This window comes from Pygocentrus nattereri, chromosome 7, assembly GCF_015220715.1.
Source record: "Pygocentrus nattereri isolate fPygNat1 chromosome 7, fPygNat1.pri, whole genome shotgun sequence".
In the NCBI taxonomy this organism is placed as follows: domain Eukaryota; kingdom Metazoa; phylum Chordata; class Actinopteri; order Characiformes; family Serrasalmidae; genus Pygocentrus; species Pygocentrus nattereri.
In genome coordinates, this window is record NC_051217.1 from 36,347,121 (window position 1) to 36,371,148 (window position 24,028).

The window sequence follows — 24,028 nt, forward strand, 5'->3', positions numbered from 1 at the left end:
CAGTCTTGGCCAGGTGGCCGGCCCATTGAACATTATTCCTGATTTGCTTTGATTGGACTTCTATCCTCCAGTAAGGGCAAGCAAAGAGGAACGTTGGAGCTTGTGAGTTTTGGAAAGAGGCGCAGTGTCAAGATCCAATGTGGTCAATTTATCAGAGCTTTTAAACAGACTGACAAATTGTTTCCCATCGCAGTGAGGTCAGGAGATGAGACATAGGATATTCGACATTTGGAGGTCAGCGTTAGTTTGGCACTGGACATCACTAAACAAGCAAATAATGATTCATGGATATTTATGCACCATGTGGTGTTACAAATGAAGCAACCAGTTGCATCACTGTAGCTGGGTATTCTCATTTCTTTTGAGAGAGATTGCTCAACTCTGCTCACAGTGAGTATGTACAAGACGTGACTTCTGCTCCTGTGTGAAATCGCCCTTTTCCAACATCTGCCTCTCTTTGCTGAAGTAGCCCGTATAAGAAGCCATAGAAGTTCCCAGAACTAATCAAGAGCAGGAGTGTGTCCAAAAAAATGAATAAAAAAAAATAGAAATAACATAAATAAATCAATAAAGAGCCTTTTTCAGGCCAAATGTGATAGTAAGACGGAGCTCCCTCGGGACCCACCAGAAAACGTGACGATATTCTCATGGAGGGAGAGCTGAAAGGAATGTAATTGAATTGTGAATCACTGTCGGCGCCGCCCCCATTCATAGCGTCGTGTTTTCCCCACCCGTTTTCCGACAATAACCGCCCACCTTCGCTAGGATTGGTTATTAGGTTGTACTCACAAACCGTCCCTCAAGAGCATACATGTGTAAACGGCTAACCAATCGTAGCGCACAGCACGGATTACTCCCACCCAATCGCAGCGCACGAGGGCGGGGTTTGTCTGTAAACGGGCGTGGAAAAAAAGAAAAACGAACACGAGAGGCTAGACCCCACAGCAACGCCCTGACTGAGGTAGAGAGACGGAGGGAGGGAGAGAGAGAGAGAGAGAGAGAGAGAGTGAGTGAGTGAAGGAGGGAGAGAGAGAAAGAGAGGGAGAACGAAAGAGAACTTTGTATGTGAGAAACAGGGTATCATTTTGGGGACCATTAGTAGAAAAAGGAGGAAAACCCGTCAGTGTTTCTTCCCCCCTCAGTAGGCTACCTTGAGCCGTTACCGGAGCTGAAGGAGAAGCACGTGAACTGTAACAGTGTGTTTTGGAACTACAGTAGAGAAGAAACACATTGAATGCGAGACCATGACGGCAGCTGTCGATATGAAACCGACGCTAACTATAATAAAATCTGAAAAAGTGGACGGTGAGTAAAAGCGAAACGCTTTTTTTCCCCCTCTCTGCTTGAAATACTGGATGTTTGGCGCTGGCGCTCGAGCGTCTTTTTTTGTGAGGCGTTTTATGGCGCCTAACTTTTTTGACTGACTTGAGCAGTTAGCTTGTTGGACGGGGTTCATACAGCACGGGGTCTGAGGTAAACCCTGTTTAGGTGGGTGTTTCGTGTTTTCGGGTCGTGACAGTTTCAATGCTGTGAGGCAAAAATGCTGCGCAGCCAAAGAACAAGACAATGCGTTTCCACGAAGAGCTCCAGATGTGCCCATCAATTATTTATCGCCTTTCAGCGCGCTGGAGCTGCACACAGCCTGACTGCGAGAGAGATATCAGTTATCAGACGGAGAGGAGGGAATCCATGGCTAATAACCCTGCTGACTCTTGAGTGGCGCACATATACCTGTTGGTTGTGGAGTGGAGGAGTGGGAGGTGGTGGTGAGCTGTACAGATGTTAACTTCTGCCTAGATCAGTATTATTGACTGTATGAGGCAAGCAGGGATGAAACAACACACCAGTGAACATCCACGCAGGTTACTTGTTTCCCTTTTTATGTCCAGCAAAGTGCTGGAGAACGGTGGGGTCACCCATTCATGTTTCCTTTTCAAAGGATAAAAGTGATGCGTTAACTTTCCTTGATTCAAAAATGATGGCTGTGTTATTTCTAGAGATGCCACCGATCCGATATCAGGTATCGGGATCAGCGATATCCGACTGAATCCCGTCTCAAATCTAGCTGCTGTGGGGTTTGAGAAGTTTGAGCATCATAGCCTACATTGGGATGAGTGAAGTGCTTCATTTGAAAATGTTTGTTGTGTGAAAAAAAAGTGTGTAAATCCAAGGCATCACTTTTATTTCAGATGTACAGCAGATGTCTCTCGTTTTCTGTCTATGTCTGTATCTGTCGCTCTCTCACCCCCCACCTTGTTGAACGTTGAATCTTGCCTATGCCTCGGTTGCCAAGTGCCGGCGGAACGTTACTTGTCATGATGCTGTTTCACTGCCCATTCATACCACATCATTGCAGCGTCCCAGGACGGCCAAAGGGCGGAGGGAGGGCGCATGCCATGCGGCTTTAAGCAGTCAGCATTATCGTCCTCCCCCTCACTGTCCTGACAAGACACTCCTTAGGCACGGCCTGAGGTGATGAGTGTGCAGGCTAGTTAATGCTTACAGAGAGTGTGCGAAGGGGTGTCTGCGAGGGTGAATATAGCCTTAGACTTGCTGTTCACTCGTCCAATGCACTTTTTCGAACGTGACCTTGTTCGTGCTCGGTCAGCGGGGCAGCGGGAGTTCAGTGGCCGCTGGTTTTCCTGAGCGAAAAAAGCTGACATCTCTGAACGATACTCCCTCTTTCTCTCTCTCTCTCTCTCTCTCTCTCGCTCTCTCTCTCTCTCTCTCTCTCTCTCACACTATCTCTCGGGCTCTCTCGCTCAATCTCTCTCAAACGCACACACCGCACCAGCTGTAGATACATCATGGAAACGTGTTAGTCCCCACAAGCGTGTCATGCTGAAAGCTGACCGCTGTCTGAGGTGTAAGATGTGAATCGCATGCACACATGAATATGCACATAAACACAAGTGCGCACACACACATACACACACACAGACGACCCTCTCTCGCACGCTCACACATTTTTATCAGGCGCATGGAAAAACACTTGTGTGCTATTTAAGAAAAAAAAAAAAAAAAAGTTGCTGATAGTTGCACTGCACTTGCCAAAACTTTGCGCTATCTTGCAAAACCATTTCACAACACAGGCTCCCTCTTGCCTGGTCAGTCGGGAAAGCCCTGGGTTAGCAATCTTCACTGCCAAAGAACGAACTATCAGCATAGGGCTTGCTTTAATCTGGCCTGCTCCTCCACTCTTTGTACATGTTACACGGGGAAACAAACTACAGCATGTGTGCATCCTTGGTGGGCTGCGGATGTAGCAACAGGTTGGAGGCTGTGGGATTGAAAGAGAAGAAGGAAAGAGGGACGAAGGTGCAGAAAAGCAGAAAGCAACCAACCAAGCGCGAGGGGTGGGAGAAATGATAATATGATATTGTTTTCATGAACTTAAGGATAAGCTTTTGGGAACATGTTGTGGACATCTTTAGTACTTAACTCATTAAAATCCCTTATTACATTCTAAGGCTTAATATTCAGAAAGTACTTGGTCTTGATTGCAAACAGGTTGAGCTATTCTTAGGTTATAGAAGTGTGTATTAAAACTTTGGGCATTCGAGTGCTTAAAGAATATTGGCGGATTCCATTCTAAGATATTTAGAGTGTCCAAGTGGTGGAGATTGTTTGAGTCCCGGCAATGTCGACATTGTAGTGCAGCCCAAAACATGAAGTGGTGTATACGAAAAATAAAGATTGCACTCATAGTTTGTGATAGAATTGCTTAAATATGGCATTACTGGTGCATTATTTTCCAACCTACCAAACCTGGGGGTGGGGGGGTATGTATCATGTGTCTTGACAGTGGCTTTAAGTATTGTAACATCATATTTTTGCCATATTTCCCATTCATACCATGCAGTCCTACCCCAAATCCAACCATGCAGTGTGCTCCATTAGCTCTGCTGTTGTCCACTGACACTATGGAACTGTTTGACAGGCGTTATTAGGTGAAAACAACCATTAACATGGACTTCTGACCTCTTGGCTAGTTTTATTTTGTCAATGCATGCTTGAATTCTCTCAGCTTCTCGGTGTCCTTTCCTCTGTCTCTTTTCTTTTCTCTCTCTTCCTTCTGTTTACACAAAGGTGATGAATTGTCAAGCTAAATGAATCAAGTCAAGAGCCACACAGAAGTAGTTTAGAGTTCATCGGAGATGATCTGATTTACTATAAAGACAAATAGAGGAAGAACAGACAATGGAGGCTCCAGTAGGACGATGGCCTCAGCGAGAGCCCTTAGGTTCACAAATTGAACTGCCTGAATACGACTGGGTTTGCACACTCATGTGTTTTAGCCCAAGCAACGCAGCCCCTGAGGCAAATGTTCCTCAGGACCGGCGCTCATGAAGGTTGCAGCCATGACTTATACATTCTGAACCAGATGCAGATGCAAACCACACGCTAGTGCAGCCTCAAAGGGCACCATAAGCCAAACTAGCTAGCATTTTCACCAGCATAAAGACCCAGCAAACAAAACAGTATCAAACGTCTGAGCCTGCAGGATGAGCTAAGATGTGCACTCGTGATGGTTCGTGTCAAAGCGCTTGACGACAGGGCTGCTTCTTTCATGTCTGACCAAAGAGTACTTAGCACGGCCAAGTGGGTCAGCAACAACATGAGAGAAAGCCAGAGGTCACCTCCCACCCACTTGTTTCAGGCTGCAGAAAGAAGTAGCTGTTGATGAGGGTGCTTCCTTCTTTCTCTTTCTCTTTCTCTCTCTCTCTCGCTCCCTCTCTCTGTTGGAAGCCAGGGTTCAGCGAGTGACAGGAATGTGTAAGGGCTGGGTGGGCTGCCTGTTGCCCTCTTTTATCTGATTAAGACGTTGCGCTTGATCGTCTCACACACACACTTCATAGATACGCACTATCAACAATGGACCACATTATCAGCATTCATCAGTTACATTGTGCAGCCTTGAGACACAGTGACCTCACAAGCCTTGCAATCCTTGCTAATGGCCTGCTAGCATATACCCTCTCACTAAGAGCATCGTATAGCGCTGAATCCACTATAAAAAATAGTCTGAGGCCTTTTTAGCTTTTGACAGAATGATTGTGCATGCCTACCTAATGGCAGCACTACAACACTATATCTATAATGTTTTGGCTTCTAATTGTTTTTGTTTTTTTTTAATGCTAAAGTTAGTCAAAAACTGACCCCTGCTAATCAGCTGCCAGTCAGGAATTTGCAAAGATCAGCCTTTTTCCCCATGTTGCATAAGAAGTTCCAGCCTGAGGGTTTTCACAGTTCCCTGCCCGTTGCCCTAGCAAGAGCCCAGCCCAGGCTCTCTTTGCCAGACTGCGGGCATGCTGGGCACCCTGGCAGCTGTGCAAACATTAAGCTAGGTGATGCACACTCATCTGATGTGGGTGGCTGGCAAAGCAAAACAAATGACTAGGTCCCAGCTCGTTTTTAATAGGTCTCTGAACACTTTACGAGTCAGGCCAAAAGTATTTTTTATTTTTTTTAATGAGAGATGTGAGGCATGCCAAAGAGTGGAGGACCTGAGCAAGCTCACTTACCACATTCTTGCACCTTCTTTATTGCACCTCCCTCATTTGTAATCATAAGGCAGAATATGTTTTACAGTTGAGGATTTAATATATACAGATCACTTTATACTCAAGGAATATGGGCATTGTTGTCAAAGCAGAGTTTTTGAGCTCTGGCCAAACACTCTTAGATGAAACAAGTCTTGCTTCTTAGTGACGTGCACTGGTGAAATGACTCCCCTTTGGCAGAATGTGCGTTGGCTAAATGACTCGCCTTTGAGAATGCCTGACTTGTGACCACACATATTTATTGTTCCCTTTAACATGTAGTCATCAAATGGGGGTGGGGAGCATTTACCTTCAGACACAACTGGCTTCTAAATAGTGAGCATGTGCTAGACAGAGTAGAGACTTTTGACAGTCCAGACTGTTCAAGACGTAGCTGACATGTTAACCTGTGTCTCTTAACACCTATGGATCGGTGATGGGACAGGAGAACATTCTTTCGGATGTGTTGCAGCAGACTTGACCCATTTTTATAACGGAGTCGACTTCTTGACAGCCAACCCTGGCTGCCGTCTCCAAAGCTTCATGCAAAAACCAAAACAAAAACAAAAGAAACAGTGTGTCCCCAAGCGGGGGAGAAAAAACAAGCTGGATTGTTTTCTTTTCAACTCTTTACAGCATCTCATTCCTCCTTTCCATCTATGTCTTGCCCCCCACTCTTCTTTTTTTCCTAGCCTCATTCCCTCCCTCTGCAGCACACATGCGCCTTTTTTGTCGCGTCTCACCCTGATGTGGTGTCTGTCTGCTTCTTCATTGTCTCGTCCCAGCTGCCTGTTACAGGCTAATTACTGAGTCACAGCCTCTGATGGGCAATGCCACCCCTCCCACCCCCTCGAGCCCTCAGCGCTCGCCCAGCAAGGACTCACGAGGACCTGCTGATGGGCTCCAGACAGCCTCCTGGGTGGCAGGCGGCTCTGAAGATGAGTAAGCCAGCCCTAGCGGTGCCTCTCTCGCAGTGCCACCTTCTGGCATTGCTGCTATGGCTGTTTTATTACCGTCTCCGTGGTCCCATATGTGCTGTGAATCAATTGAAAATATGTGGCTATGGTTTGGAGACAGTGCTGAGTGTCTCACTTTACCTGCATGTTTGACGAGAGTTGCAGGAGGCCTTGTCCTTACTAGAGGTCGCTTAGACCAGTTTGATTATTTGACTGGTTTGCTGATATATCCACTAGGTGGTATTGTGGGTGGCTTTTGACTAACTAAACCATGATTTAGTAAAGAAATATGATGGTGGCAGCAACAGAAGCTGGGAAGGAGGTCCAAAAAGTTCTTATACATATATATATATATATATATATATATATATATATATATATATATATATATATATATACATATACATATATATATATATATATATATATATATATATATATATATATATATATATATATATATCTGTGTGTGTGTGTGTGTGTGTGTGTAAGCATATGTAAGCTTTATACTTTATACAAAATGAATAGCTAAGCATACACAGTGGAAGCTGGTCCCAACTCCTGGACCTTCACTCAGTGTCTTGTCTTTCACCAAACCACCTGTTTTTGGACTCACAGGCCATGAGCTGCTTTTACAATTATGCTATTTCTGCATTCACCCTTGCAAACGGGAGCTCCTCGCAGAGGTACTGTGTTGAAAGAGCACGTCTGGCTACAGTTTCCGCTACATATGGTATCATCCTGTACGGGGTTTGGATCCTCTGCAGCATACAGTGACCGCACTCTGCTGTCCAGGTGTTTGGCTGGAGTGAGTCCCTCGGCCTTTACGATTCTCTTTAGGTTAGTTTGAGCCATGTGACGTGCAATTGAATGGAAGATGCATGTTTTCTGGCCATCTCAGGCAGCCATCGCAGCTGGGCCTCCTTCTCTTCACCTTCTGTAGCATGTCTCAGACAGAAAAGGCTTACTCACAGGGTTCACGGCTGAGAGCAGCAACAGCAATCGACGTAGGCATCTGGACTGGTTCCCAGGGGCGGCCATAATGGGCAGTAGTCTTTGACGCTGTTCACATACACTAGCAAAGCTCAGCAGGACCCAGCAACTCAGTCTTTCTCATAAAACAGCAGAGCAGGGCTAGCCTGCTTTATTAGCAGAGACCCAGAGAGTATGCTTTAAAATATGTGATTTTTTTCCCAGTGTGTGAACATATGTAGTGTTCCTGCATTCTTGGAACTTTGCTAACGGGAAACTGGAAAAATAACAATGGCAGAATTGCATGGTTTGGATTTAAGTCGGTTCTTTAACCCCTTTTGCTCAATTGCAGGTGTCACGTTAAAGACGAAGGCAGGTATGTCTGCTTGACATTCAAGTTCATTACTATAGAAAGACTTTGCTTCTGTGCTGTAAGTGGTGGGTTGTTAGGTGTCACTTTGATGATACCAAAAGAAACCCACCGATGCAGATGTCATCTCCAGTAAGCCGTTTGTGTCAGATGGCTTCATCTCTTTCATACCGCCTGCCACTAATTCCAGGCGTCTATTTTTGGCATGTCAGTGACATTCAGTGGTGCTTTTACTCTTTATATAGATAATTTGGTAATTGGAATTTGTCGCCTCAGAATAAAAGCACAGTACTTTGGTTTGAGGATCACAATTTAAGAAGATGCATGCAGACAGACGCACATAAATGCAAACACAAAACCTGCATTAACGATAGTAAAACAACGCCAGAATGTGTGGCATGCTACATGAAAACATTGTGGTCTGCAGGGAATTCATTTAGTGAGTATGTGCCCGTTGGCCCTCGGCTGGCCCCACAGTACACAGAAACCATTAGCCACCCCACTGCTAATTACACACAGAGCTTTTTCCTTACTCAATCACTCCAGCATTACAAAGGCTGCTTGATCGTAATCGTAGCTCAGGCACAACTGAACATCCACATATAATAGTTCTGCCTTTTGAGTCTTTCAGCAGTGCATTACTGCCCCATCTTCCAGCGTTGCATCCTCTTAACAGAGGTTTGTGCTTTAGGATGGGTGGGAGGATGTTGCTGAGAAAGTAAACTGTTTGTCGTGTTTGGCGTTTGTTTGTTTCACAGGTCTAAACAGTTCATGCAACGTCTCCTGAACCGAGTGCACGCGCGTGCATGTGGACGCAACTGCAAACTCTGCAGTGCAGACCTGCCACTGCAAAGCTTACAGTTAATCACACCTGCAGATGCACCTTAATCACTGTTAGCATCTTGAGATCAGGACCCCATAATACCGCATTGTGATCCATTTGTTAGATACCGCTATTGCAATTTTCCTTGAAGTTTATCGAAAAACCTTGGTAAACTTTGCTGAAAACTTCACCAATCTTCTTTATTCTTATTGGATCATGCACACCTGTGCATAGGCCGCTATCTAGGACTGTATTGCTCTGTCCGATTGCCTAGAGAGTTGCACGTTAGGATGGTCTGCAATTTGTCAGCACAATAAAATTCAGTGATGTGTCAAAGGCCTCGTTTGCATAAAGCAGTAATATCAGTATCAGAAAGGCCACAATTGTCATAGTGATTAACATATATGTCTTTTTGCCCTACTTACCACAGAGTTGAAGGCTGCCAGTTGTGCATGAGTAAGAAGTGCATTGATGTCTTTGTAACCTGCTAAAAAATTAGCATCTTGTGCCTTTTGGGTCTTTGTCATTACTGACGATTCATTTCCTAACACATAAGCAGAAGGTGAAACATCTTTGTTCTTTGGGTACCACTTTAAAATAAGACTACCCTTATGAAGTGCTTATGAATGGTGTTTATGAATGGAGTTAATGGTTATTAGTTAGGTCATAAACACTTTAAAATCATTGATAAGCAGTTATAACACATTAATGAACAGTTAGCTGTAATATCTAGCTGAACAGCATTTGTGATGAGCTCGACAGGTTTAATGCTGACTGATGGAGAAGACAAAATAAGACCAGTAAACATCAAAATGTAAGGTCTAAATGTCTAAATGCATGTTACTATTAGACAAACAACAAGTCACTGTTGTCCTTATTATTCATGAGTTGTAACTGCTTATTAATGATTTTAAGGTCTTTATAACCTTATTAATAACCATTCATACACTAATTTTAAACAATACATGAACACTTTATAAGGGAAGTCTTATTTTAAAGTGGTACTGTTCTTTGCAACTCACTGGTATATGAAGAGTGGTGATAATAATGTGAATCCCCTGCTTGATTCATGTGTATGTGTGTATGTGTGTGTTAGGGCATCCTCCGTCTGTGCTTCCAAGAATAGCCACATTGTTCCGGGGCGGGAGAACCCCCTGCTCATGATCCCAGCCATCCGGCCGGCCGTCCAGCCTTGGCACTGCCTCTGGGGGAGCCGCTGCTATTCCTGTCGCAGGCCTGGCCCAGCCATTGCTTCTAATTGAGATGGAAATCCAAATAGTGGGCAGAACAAGCACCTCTCTCAGTGTTGAGCCCCACCCATTGCCCTCTGTGCCCCCCCCTTCCCCACTCCCTCTGCTTGGGTGAATGACCCTCCTTCATCCTAGCCTGGGTTTACAGCTTGCCCCTAACATGCTTTTGGAGAAAGCTGAAGATAAAGATCTACAACAAAGTGGTTCTGATAACACCGTCACGTCCGGCTGGCCAAGAGAAGGGCTCTCGGACCCCTGCAGAGGCACTTAAAGGCAGGGGGCAGTAAGGCATCCTGCTGAGAGAAGGATAGCTCACTGTCTCACACAGTCTCTGCTAGCATTTATGCCTTTCTCCCTTTCTGTGGGCCTGATACCACATTTTCTTTAATGTTCTAAACTTAGACGGATGTTAAGATAATATCGATCCATTTCTACTGGCCCATTCATCATTAAATGTCTAACATCTAGCTGTTAATTCAAATCGGAAACGAGGTTTTGATATGACGTTGTGTGAGCAGTTTTATTTTGACTAAATATTTAAACTGTTTACATTACGATACGCACCACTGGAAGTGCATCACCACTCAGATTGTACCATTAATGCACCAATTTCCTAAAGCTGTGGCTTTCTTGTATGTGTGCAAAGAAGCCCTTCATTTAACAATGCTTCTTGTTTCTCCATTGCAGAGAGTACTTCAAATTGAGGAAAATCTCTTTAACTTAACAAAGTGCATCTATCTTCCTCGCATCTCTCTCAGCTTGCACCCTCTCGCTCACCTCTGGTCAGACACTGGTGCAGACAAGGTCACATCAAAACAATAACACCCACGCAAACCCGCAAAGACAGAGAAACAAAGAGAGAGACGCACAGAGAAAGAGAGATAGAGAGAGAGGGTTGCATTGTAAGACCCAATATGCTAATCTGATCATATAGACTCAAATAAATCAGACACAAGAAAAGCATTCAAGCTGCTTAAATATCTTCCAGGGTTTTAGAAAGACTCAAATGAGCCTGTGTGGCTTTTTTATTGCACGCCCACTTGCTTTCTCTCACGCACTGCTGGGAGGACACACATAAACACACACTCTTTTAAATCTGGGGCCTGGACCTATTTATAAGCCCAGCCAAAGGGTCTGCCACCTTTTAATGTCTGTAGATAGAGGCCTGCCTGCTCTGTGCTTGTCACTGGACCCCTGAATCAATAGCATCACTGCTCATTCTTTATGAATGAGCGCTCTCAGACCGAATGGGACAGGGCCTTGGCCTCCATGCCATTGGTGAGGTCATCCCTCTGAGGAGCTCCATTCATGTACTCTTGTCTTGTGATGGGACTCGCATTACAGTCGAGTGAATCACTCGCACCCCTCCCCACCACGCCCCGCTCCCCGAGACCACCACGGCCCCGCCACAATAATCGCAATTTCACGGCCCCCGGCCTGGGCACAGAGCCGAGAAAGCCTGCTAATTTGGTCCACGTGGCCATGCGCTCTGGACGCGCACACACAGACACACACTGTAGGTGCACACCTGCACTGTCACAGTCTACAATGAAGTTATCGGGCAGATTGCTAAGAACATTAGCAGGGAAGGGACAATATGTAAAATGTGAAATAAAAAAAAAATACTGCAGGTTTAAAAATATTGTTCATTAACTGATCTATTCCATGTAAACCATAGCAAGATTCCCACACGTGAATACAATTTAAGTTTTAAACGTAGGGTGATGTGATGTCCTATGTTAACATTTATTGCAATTAGAAAGATGAAATTGTTTTAGAAATGCAGCTGTTGAGCTCAGCTGGTTGAACACGCTCAGTGCTAGAAGAATGCTGTGTGGTACAATGTAAATTTGTAAAAAGACTACATTGTCAGGTTTTACACATTAAAGTGGCCTATGGTCTCTATAAAAACGTAAGACATAAGACGTCAGGCTAATATAATCGACAACAGAGGCCATTGGTAAGTAAACTTTGTGACTTTCATAGTTCCATTCCTTTTCAGTGCCAAGTTAAAAATGACATACAACATACAATAGCCACAACTGTTACTGAACTTTTGACATTTGACAAAGATTAAGCTTCAGCTCACACACTATCACCGTCTGCTCCTGTGTCCACTTCAGAGCTAGGGGCCGTCTAACAATTACCGGAAAAAAAACACAGCTATTATTATTAATAGTAGTGATAATGAGGGGTGTCCCTGGAGACATCAGCAGATGTATTTACAGAGATAATAATATTACCACCATTTTTTTCTTGTGGTAATTTATAAACGGTTCCTAACTCTAAAGGGCAGCAAACACAGATAGCGTATAAGTTGTCAAAGGAAGGACAGTAAAGTGGAAAAAATACACTCCCACTCTGTCAAAACAAGGTTAACTGTTTACTGTAGTTGTTTTCCTCAATGTTATTATAACGAATATTTCTTCACAGACCTAAAGATTTGGTCTCACTTTCACCCTATACTGTGTTTTTTCATGCACACTCTCTTTTTATGCTCTCTTTGTAGGGATCGAGATTTAAAATCTGGTCCTGGAATCGCTCTGCATGCTTTGGTGATTTTTCTGTTCATTGATAGTTTTAAGAGAAAGTAGTTTGAATGCGGTTTGTTTGAGAAGGGAAATCGCCAAACTGTGCTGGCCCTCCAAATTAATGTACAATCAAATTTAGATTCTTGATCTTTGCAAATGTCCCCAGTGACAAATGTGGCAACACATTTTATGTGTATCTCCCAGATGCGCACCATTATAGAGGAGCATAACGTTCATGGCCTGTTTCACTGATGCGCCACTGCATGATAGCTTGGCTCAATCACATGGCATCCCATCAATGTTAGACATCAAAGCTTTGAGATTTGTCTGTTCCTTCTGTCAGTCATGATGATGGATGGACCACACCACTGACCTGCTCATCACCCACTGCGACAGGCGACATGATGGAGATATATATAGTTTTAGAATGAGGAAATAGCAGAGAAGAGCATCAGAGAGGCGTTGCAGTGTCCAGCTGGGACTACGCCATTGTAAGCTTTGGAAGGTCTGAGTAAACTTCTATAACCAGTTCGCTCATTAGATCTGAATTACAGGGTGCAGTGAACTTCTAAGCCATTGGATAGGGCAACAACGTTTAACCCCACACCTGCACTGTCACAGTCTACAGTGATGTTATGGGGCGGATTGCTAAGAAAGTAAGTAGGGATGGGACAATTCGTAAAATGTGAAATCAAAAATATACGGCAGGTTTAAAAATATTGTTCATTAATTGATTTATTTCATGCCAACCATAGCAAGATTCCCACATGTGAATACAGTTTAATTTTCAAACATGTAGGGTGATGTGATGTCCTACATTAACACCACATGTAACTAGAAAGATGAAATGCAGCTGTTGAGCTGAGCTGGTTGAACGCTAGACAGTGCTAGACAAATGCTGTGTGGTAAATTTTAAGACTACATTGTTAGGTTTTACACATCAAAGTGGCTTTAAGCCTGTGTAAAAATGTAAAAAGTCAGGCTAAATTTATCAGCTATATTGTGTTTATCTAGCTGGGACTACGCCATTGTAAGTTTTGGAAGGTCTGAGTAAACTTCTATGACCAGTTTGCTCATTAGGCCTGAATTAGAGGGTGCTGTGAACTTCTAAGCCATTGGATATGGCAACAACATTTAACCCCTTAAAAGTTAGCCATATTTTAATTGATTGGATTCCATCTCTGATGGAAGTGTAGTGACTTTGACAAACCTTGAAATGCCTTCTGAGGTATGGTTATGTCACTGTACACCAGTGGATGTGGAAACATCATGTTAAATCAATAATATCATGTTTCACCTCATTCTACTACCACCCCAACTTATCATCCAGGGAAAATGCTCAGTTAGCTCTGGGACTGTGTCTCACTATGCATGACGTGGAAGGAAAATGCTTATATTGATTCACACTGACTAAAATCCTGGCTTATTATTCATTCATTATCTAGTAACCAGTACGAATTATTCAGTATTATGTTAGACATGTAGTTGTAAAAGTGATGACACTTGGGCCTACATATTTTTTCTTTTTGTTTCCTTTCAGTGAGAGCTAGATAAGAGGGAACTTAATGTACTGCGACATTTCACAGCTTTTTTGTCCTCTGAAACCTCAGCTTTCTGACTGTTAGAGATGGCTTCAGTAGAGGCAGAGCTGTCTGGGACAGGGCCCCTCCATTAAACACACACAGGACTGCGTGGGTGAGAAGAGCGAGAGATGGCAAAAAAAGGGCAAACAAGAAAGAGCGAGACTTGAGCGCCAGACAGAAAAAGACAGCAAGAGAGAAAAGAGAAAGCGCAAGAGAGAAAAAGCGGGAGAGAGACGGAGAAAGAGTGTGAGAGACTGTTTTTTCGAGAGTGCAGACAAACTCTGAACCATCCATCTCAAGTAAACAGACAGTCACTTCAAAGCCTGGCACTGGGCTCGGACGGCCATGTCTCCTTGATGCTTTTGTCTGTGTGAGAGAAACAGTGACTTTTGTCTGTTTGCGCTTCAGCGGTGGGTTCTTGGAGGCCGCTATCCTTAATCGCAATGTGCTTGACATCCTTGATAGCGCCCACTATGGGTGTGTGTCATCCTAAAGTTTTGATTTGACTTTGTTTCCTTAGGAAATGATCAAGCGCATCATGAAATCTCAAATTTCTGCATAGTTTGATTCAGTCAGCTCATTTTGGTTTGAATCCGAATATCGATATTGTCGGAAGAAAACCCGGCATCTCCAAAATGGTAACTTTACGGGAGAAGGATAAACCTACTTTACTTTTAATGTAAGTCAATGGAACCACATTTTTTTCCAAGCCAAATTCTGTCAAAAACTGAAAAACATCAAAAATGGAGATCTGAAGTTTTGTGCTGACAGCAGCGATGTTTAAAAAAAAAAAAAGAATATCGTCCTCTACACTGATAATGAATGGACCAATAGAAATGCTCCAAAAGGCTTGGAATACAATCACTTTACATTACGTTACATTAAAAGAAACGTTTTTACCTTCTTTTATAAAGTTGCCAGTTTGGGATACTTGGACAGCGATGATACGCAAATAGAGACGGCAGAAACAACAAACCAAGTATTTTGGAAATTTACATTGAAAACAACCCAAGCATTTGGCCAAAACTTGAGCTCATACTTTATTGAATGCAAGTATAACTCAGCAAAGTCAACTCAAACATTCCATTTTAGATGTAGTTCAATGCATCTATACATTTGCACACCTCCGCTGGTTCGCTACATGGACAAGAGGGTTTGTTATCTGCAGAAAATAAACAGCGGAGATGGTCAACCCTCGGCTTGCATCTGCATGCTCGCCACTAATGAACAGGCTTCTGCTACGTCTTGTTAAACCTGCCATGCGATCTGCTCTCCAAACAAAACATTTATCTTCACCCCAAACCTGCTCCCTTTGAGGGGGAAAAAGGAAATAAAAAGCAAAAGAAGAAAAGGAGGAGAAGAATAACGCTCATTAAACATTTGCACTCCGCAAACAGGCTTTTGTGTGGCTTTTTGAATGGGGCTGAAGGGGCTGCTCAGCCACGCTCGTTTCGGCTAATGTGCAAATAGGGCTCTTTCCTAGCGCGTGTGAATGCGGCGACGCAGGGGAACGGCTTCTCTAATGTGCAATTAAGAGCCGAAAATGGAGAGAGAGCCGCAGCTCATCCCGATCGAATCGCACATTGTTCTCCTCCATTTAGACGCCCTGTTTAATGTAACGCTGTTGGAAATGTGCAGAGAGGGTCGTTGCAGAGAGTGGAGGGAGACGGGAGAGAGGGAGAGGGAGAGAGAGAGCGAGGGAGGGAAGGAGGGACAGCTGTTGCGCATTCCTGACTCGGCTGTATTGCGTCGTGGAGCCGAGATAGAGAGAGAGAGAGAGAGAGAGAGAGAATGAGAAAGAGACACGTCATTTGATAGGTAAAATTTCCTTTATTGATGTATTAGGATAAGTTGTTGGTGCAATGCTTTGACAAGACAAATGAAAAGTCATCATGCCAATGAAGGAAATGTTGAATAGACTTTAACTGAAAGATGGAGAGAAAACTAACAAACTCATGAGGCGCCCAGAGCTGGCAATTCAAAACCATGTGGAGATGCCAGAACATCTGGGTGTCGGGAAAAGTTCGGTTGAAGAAAAAAAGAAGCCACGATGCACCGAGTCTTCTGTCCCGGCTCTACACGTCTTTACCTTGTGTAACATCAGTTCAGGCACTATGTGCTAAAGTCTTACACTGTATCGCTGGTGTTGGGACAAAACCTCCAAACCTCCAATCTCCAAAATGGTAACTGTACTGGAGAAGGAAAAAACACACTTTACTTTTAATGGAAGACAATGGAACCAGACTTTTTTTCCAGGTCATTTTTGGCTGTTTGTTTTGGTCCATTCAAAATGAAATTTGCAAACAATGCAAAGGCAACAGGCATTTTCAGATTATGCCAAAACCTGAGAAACAAGTAATTTTTTCTGACAGCCGCGATATGCTATGCCTCCAACACCATGTACTGTGCTATGAGGTACTATACATAATCTTCATACCTTACTAATGAATGTACAACAAATGATGGTGCACTATTTTATACGATTCACAAAATTCATGATACGTTTCGATATGGTACCATTGTGATCTGATACATTTTTAGATATATCAAAAATAAGCAGTGCCTGACAGTTCATAAGACCAGATTATAAAGTGTAAAATTTTATAATAAGTGCTTGTTACAATCTCTAATAGGTATATTTATCCTAATATACGTTTACAAGGTTCATGCTGTACCTCCTTCCTCATGATTTTGAGATATGGATGAAGTGATATTTTCATACTGTGGGTTTGCTTGTTTGATTTTTATTGTTTCATACAATCAATTTCAAACCAGTCTGTTGATGGTTTGTTCAATGCCTTTGCATATTTAATTGAGAGGTTGACATTGGACATACAGTTGTATTGCCACACCCCTACTGATCTCACATACTACGTAGTACAGTAGAGCCTGGATTTTGTAGAGCAGCATCATTTACCTGAGAAGTTAACCAACATTAGCTATTACATTTCCAGTTAGCAAAGGTGGGCAAACAGTCTATGTTTTTTAATGGTTCTCCAGATTTTTTGATGGTTTTATCATCCAGGTGTTAACAGTACCTGTTACATTTCCCATTATGAATGCCTTACTTGCACAGAGAGAGTCTTGTAGCATTCTTTAAACGAGTAGAATATAAATAAAGGGCTTAGGCCCTAATTCCTTTAGCCTAAACAAAGTTTCATTGTCATTGTTCTCTCTTTGTAATTCATATTTTCAGATGTCGTAGGCTGTTCTTTTAACTTTCAGATGGATTCCCCAGTGTCTAGTTCACAATACTACCCACAATGTGGTCATTAATGGTCTCTGAATGGTGTGGGATTCTGCAAATGAAGTCACATAATATCAATCAAGGCCTAAGTTCCTTTACCCTACCTCCATGATATATCATGTCATCATTACTCTTTGCATTCTATATACCCAGAAATCATAGCTTTAAGTGCAGTCGGTGGATTTTTTTTTTAGCCCTGAGCCTTAAGGGGGTTTCCCCAGGTCCCCTCCTCAGTCACCCTGGGCTGTTCTAATTGGATTAGTGCTAGTCATCGGGCACTGTTTATTTCATCAAAGGGCCCTCTGTGTCCTGCTGGGGACCTGAAGGCTGTGAAGGCGATCTACCCAAACACTGACGCCACTGTTCAGGCTGGACATGACCCTGCTGCCATGATCTCTCACCCTGCCGACTGACCCCTGGCGACAGAAGGCAGCCTGTAGATGGACAGTTTGGGGAATTAGGTTATGGAGAGGCATTAGAGGCAGATGTGCCCTCAGGTTCTGCAGGATCTTTAAGCCTTAGGGCAGTATGTAGGCAGGAGGTCCACAGTGGTCAGTTTGGTGCATCATGTGGCCAAACCAGCCTGTGCCATTTCTAATTCATATTGCAGATTTAGTTAAATGTGAGTGTATAATTACTTAATGAATTACATAGTTGTATAAATGATGACATTTACATTTATATCGATTCTAACTTTGTCAATGCAACATCAAATTATTAAATATGAACAGAAATATATACAATGAATAACACACTTTTATCATGTCAGTGTCTTCAAACACTACAGGACCTCATTCTATAATTAAACCCTTACATAGCCATGAATCCGCCAGTGGGCCCAGTGTTTTATTATACACTTCTATAACCTAAGAATATCTCAATCCATTTGCATTGAAGACCCTGTAGTTTAGCTGTTTTAAGCCAAATAGTACAATGCTAGTGGTTGTCTTTGGATTAGACAGTATAATTAGGGTTGGGTATGAATTTGTGAGTGTCATATCAAAGGATGTGACCACCAACAGGCCAGTGTTGTTGAATGAACTCTTTAGGCTCAGTGTTACGCCGAAATGTACAAAACACACATTGTGAGAGCTCAAACAGTTCATGCTGTACTCGGCTTTCTGGCTGTGAAATTTGACCATGTTTTCTTCTGTCTTTTTTTGGGACAGATCTGGAATGTGGGGATGTTCCCCTGCTGACTCCGGGGAGCAAAGAAATGATGTCACAGGCTCTGAAGGCCACCTTCAGCGGCTTCACCAAGGAGCAGCAGAGACTCGGCATCCCCAAAGGTACTGCGCTCCTTCTACAGTAATGTACACTGAGATGTCCTCTATCTTGGCAAATAAGTGACTTAATTATATCTACTATTTCTCATTATGATACCGTTATTAAGAATATTATCAAATTCAACCTATTTCTAGACTTTTTACCTTATCCTAAGTAATTTTATTAACACTTTACTGTAGGGTGCTAGTCATAAGGCTTTATGACACATACATAAGCTTGTTATGACAACTGACATAATCCTACAGAAATGTTTATTAATGCTTATTCCAATAGGCGTCATTTGCTGTAAAGGTTACATTTGCCAGTTTTGATTAAAACTTGCTAAAGTAGCCTTAATGACAGATGATACCTATGCACATAAGCATTTATAAGCATTTATGTAGGATTATGTCAGTTGTCATGACAAGCTTATGTAGATGTCATGTAGCCTCATAAACAGCACCCTATAGTATAATTTACTGTTATTTCAATAAGTGAAATGATCTTACTGGTCTAGCAGGCAATTGTTTTTGTTTCTAAATGTAATGCTAATGCCAACAACACCTTAAAATCCCAGGCTTATTATATACTAACTCCTGTTATTCAGTAACTACAGAGACTTCAGTGCAGAAGTTGAGCTTTGGGCCTGCCAGTAAGCCCTGGCCGTTTAAGGGGATAACAATGCCAATGATAGCTTGCTAGAGATCAGATATGTTGTCTATATTTAAGATATTTTCACTTGCCAGGGTATCATTTTTTGCAGTGCAAACCCTGCAGGGACATGAGCAACTCCACACTTCAGTTCAGTTCTGTAACTGCATAACTTCAAAATTAGAAACGTAACACTTCTTTGTAATTCATAACAGCTACTGAATTAGATTAACTGAATGTTAAGCCCAGAGTCCAAAGGGGTTAAGTTCTCTCCTCACTTTCACTCTTATTTTTTTTCCTCTGTAGCTTCACAAACAGATATCATGTTCATATATCTCATTTTAGCAAGTCTCTCTCTCTCTCTCTCTCTCTCTCTCTTTTGCAGCCTTTTTGTGTGTCTCATTCAATTAAATGTAAAGAAACACACTCTAGCCTACTTAAAACAGGGCACAATGTGTACTTCTGTTCTCTGTTAATTATTAGTTTGAGTGTGTTATTGGCAGTTTCTCGTGAGTGTCGGGGCCAACAGCATAGATTGTGTTTTGTTTAGGTGATCGACCTCAAAATTCTTGAGAACTGAGTTCAAGAAATCAGCAATGAAGGGTGACTGGCGGTCGTCACTTAAGTGTGTCTTAAAAACACAGGAAAAAAGTAGCATAAACAAAGAGCAACAGTGTCACTGATGCAAAGCATGGCTCATATGAAGCACCAAAAGATCCTAAAGTAGTAAGAGCACCCACCTGTGGAGGGCTGTCCACCTGCCAAACGTGAGTGAGTGAGTGAGTGAGTGAGTGAGTGAGTGAGTGAGTGTGAGTGAGTGAGTGAGTGAGTGAGTGAGTGAGTGAGTGAGTGAGTGAGTGAGTTACAACGCAGGTCCATGAAGAGTCTTTCTCCTATACCGATAGATTTAGAGCTGTTATTGAGAGCCCAGAAACAACAACAAAATCAATGTTGACTAGATGGCCCATTATGTTACTATTTTTTCCATTCCAAAACTTTTTTTTTTTTGCGAGTTTTTTTTGCAAAGTTTTGCGAGGTTGAGTTTCAGGCAAGGTGGTCGGCTCAAGTAACAATGGGGGATAAGGTGAGGGTTTGGTGGTACCGCTTGACATATTAGTCTTTTAATCAGTATTTTATTGCGTCTAGCAAATTTGTCTGTAGCAGTTATCAAAGACGTGATTAAATTAGCTTAGCAATTCTACTACTCTGGAGACACAGTTTTGCTTTCATCTCTCTCTGGTTAGTGCTGGTTTTTAAAGATAGTCCACATCTAGTCTGTTGTGTGTATTTTTAGTGTTCTCTATGGTAGGCAGGGTTGCCAAGTCTAGCAAAAAATCTCCAGCCCAAAGTTTTCTTAAAAGCCACCCACCAGAAGCTGAAACTGTCATCTTCTACTGCATTATTAAACAAGCCCAATATGGCAGGAGAACTAGGATCGTGACAGCCCTAAAGGCGAGTGCACCCTGTACCAAACACTCCATACATAACCAATAACAAGTATGCAGTTCTACATAACCAACTCTTCAAAGGTGTGCTTTGCACCCTGATTATATACCTGTGTATTTTACATGAAAAACTTCTAGAGTATGTAAATCTCACATATGGGTAGACTGCAAATATGGATAATAGATAATGGGTAGAATGCAAATATTGATAATAGACGTCTTAAGTGAATCTTAAGGAATATCAGATTAATCCAAAAAGGTTGGAAAGGGGATAGTTTTTGTCTTGTCGTTGAATTGTCCACCCTTAGCCCAGGCTTGTGCATTACAGTGTTGTCTTGGAATGTCCAAAGTAGATTGCCTATAAGGGGATCTTGCAAGATAAGCACATGGCAGCCCCATGCTACTTATGAATTATGTTCCCCAAACTGAGGCAGACCACAGGGTGGCTTCGCTTTGCTGCATCTCGGGAGGCTCAGTCTGTGTTGGGTCTTTGCTGTCTGTCTGGAAATGAAAATAGCCACATGTTATATATATACATGTGTGTGTGTGTGTTTGTGTGCGCAGTTGTTTTCATACATTATCAGGACCAAACGTGTTCTGACTGTGCCTTAAAACCAGGGAGAATGGAGTCCTGACTTCGTAAAGTGCTTTTTTACAAAAGTGACATGTTGAGTATTTTAAAACTAAAACCATTTCTGTTCCGTTACAGGGATTAGGATTAGGATTAGCCTTAGGAAATTCACATGATATAGCAGTGATTTTATACATATACGGGTAGTTTTACATATATGGGTACACATATGTATGACCTCTTGTCCTGAGATGGCATAAAAACAAGCTTTGTGTGTGTGCATGCGAGCACGTAGACCTGTGGGCTACAATTACAGCTGTGTCAGTTCCGAGCACCCACATCACGACTGCTTAAAACATACCGTATATAACTACCTGATAGCACCCTGTTGGTCAGAAAAAGAGGAACCTAATTATTTTGGATTTATTTTTGGCCTAATTCTTTATTCATGCATTACATGTTACATGCAGGGTCTATACTTTTCAGATGTAACGCTAATTAAATCAAGGGCAATATCATGATATTTTATCATTATTGTGATAAATGATACCACAATTGGCTTTTCTGTGTGGATATCCTCAGTACTTAAAGAACTCTAACTGCATGTTTTATTGCAAAATTTTTAATGCAGTAGATTTAATGCAGTGCAGTTTTGGATTTAATGCAGTGCTGTTTGTAAATTGTTCAGAATTATGCAATATATCATATTTTCTCAATGATATAATGTATAATGTAATCTTTTCGCCCTTATTCTGACATCACACAGCATTGTGGCATGTCTAGAACTTTTAAAATTTGCAATCTGCAAAAGATTTATAGCCCATTTTTTCATCTCTATCCTCCTGTCTCTCTTTGTTTTTCGACCTCCTTCTCTCCCTGTCTGGAGTGCATTCCGTGTGCACCGTGTTTTCCATGTAACTTTATTGAATCCTACTTACCAGCTAAGCTGGAATGGCAATTTGAATTAGACGTTTGAATGGGTTAATTAGGTTTCTAATGCATCAGCCAAATTTGGAACCATAATAGAATCTGCCTGCCCGGTGCTGAGTGTCATCTTTTCATCTGACCCACCCCGCCCCCCCTCACTCCCCACAGACCCCAGGCAGTGGACAGAGGGCCACGTGCGAGAATGGCTGACATGGACGGTAAATGAGTTCAGCCTGAAGAATGTGGACTTCCACAAGTTCTGCATGAACGGAGCCAGCCTTTGCGGACTGGGCAAGGACCGCTTTCTGGACCTGGCACCTGACTTTGTGGGGGATATCCTATGGGAACATTTAGAGATGCTGCAGAAAGGTAAGCCTGATAGGCTTGATAACACCTGAATTTGATGGTCCTTAGAGAACATCAGTAACCCACTCCTGAGCTAAAGAGACATTTGTGAAAGATGATGTCAACAGCCACAGGCATAATATAGTTTGTGGTTTTTATATATATATATATATATATATAAACCACAAACTATATTATGTCTATTATTACTCTGTTATATATATATATATATATATATATATATATATATACTCCCTTGAAGAAATTTCTTGAAGACATTGTGCCACATTTTTACCATGCATACCTGCATAAGTCTTAAGCCTAAATGTAATCTTATTTAATTTGTAATAAGTCTTATAACTGAATAATAAGCTTCAAAATTCAAACTACAGACATTTTACAATGTTATTACTCTTAAAGGGGCATCATGGAAGATGTCCTCCCGTATTTTTAAAATAATACAATATGTAAACACTGTTTGACTGTTTTTATGATGTAAGGCATTTAGATATATCCACCTATTCAGCCTCCTCTGGCTTAGCAACTCCCATTCAGGCTGAAGATATATGGAGTGGTGTGGCCTGCACTGCTTTGAGAATCTGGGCAGCCAATCAGAACAGAGGTCATTTACATATATCAATCTTAGAGGCACAATGATAAAGACTGTTTAATTCTAAGGTATGAAAAGAGGTATTAAAATGGTCATGTGACGGTGAATTATAACTATTTTTGCTACATAAAATCACACAAATATCATCAGTTGTCCTTAGGAAAACTAAAGTAGAATATAACGACTATAAACTTAGGATTTAGGCCCTTTAACAGTATGGTTATTAAGTGTGTTCAAAAGTCCCTGTATGCGTGTATGCAGTGCTGGTGAATTCTAATTCATCTCCATTTTGATTGAGATAAGTCCGGTTATCAAGCAAATCGTCAGTTGAAACGCACAAAGCTAGCGCATGCTATCTGCTTTCTAAATCTGCGGTATACGAATAACACGCTTATGGGCGTCAGAGCAGATCATCTCTAGCTTTCCCCACCCTTTCCTTTTGAATGATGACTCTTTGCAGCTCTTTATCACACACAGTGCTGAATCCGTGTTACTCTGTTTGAGAATAAAGATTACCAAACCATTTACTTCTTATCTTCACTTAATGAACATATGACGTTTATGAGAAACTGTCAGTTCCAGGGTAGAAGCAGCAAAGATGTCAGAGCATTACTGTAACTGTGCGGCCCCAGCGAGGCCGCTGGGTTAAAAAAAATGCTAAAAATGGATTCGAAGAAGCGTTTCATAACCTAATGTATGATTCTGATCATGTGGTAATAAAGATGGTTCACTCACTGATATGTGTTGTATCGTTTTTCCTTCACACAGAAGACCCCAAGCATTTCCCTGTCAACGGCCTGACCTCTAGTTTCCAGGAATCTCGCTATACCTCAGACTACTTTGTCAGTGAGTACCCCACTGCTTCCATTAGAACACACAAACACACACACACACACACATATATGCACTCTCACTTTCACAGCCACCGCAGAGACTGC

At 42.2% G+C, this 24,028-nt stretch overlaps 1 protein-coding gene across 2 annotated transcripts in view; it reads left to right on the forward strand.

Moving 5' to 3' along the window:
- Positions 1 to 24,028, forward strand: part of ets1 (v-ets avian erythroblastosis virus E26 oncogene homolog 1) — a 76,142-nt gene that overhangs the window by 37,423 nt on the left and 14,691 nt on the right. The window contains exons 1-4 of one of the 2 annotated variants that reach the window (XM_017709096.2): positions 967 to 1,305; positions 18,445 to 18,564; positions 22,304 to 22,504; positions 23,859 to 23,936. In XM_017709096.2, the coding sequence (XP_017564585.1) occupies positions 1,245 to 1,305; positions 18,445 to 18,564; positions 22,304 to 22,504; positions 23,859 to 23,936 (460 nt within the window). In that variant the 5' untranslated portion in view covers positions 967 to 1,244. Of the gene's footprint in view, positions 1 to 966; positions 1,306 to 18,444; positions 18,565 to 22,303; positions 22,505 to 23,858; positions 23,937 to 24,028 lie in introns of those variants that run through there. The other variant, XM_017709095.2, reaches the window with a different exon arrangement.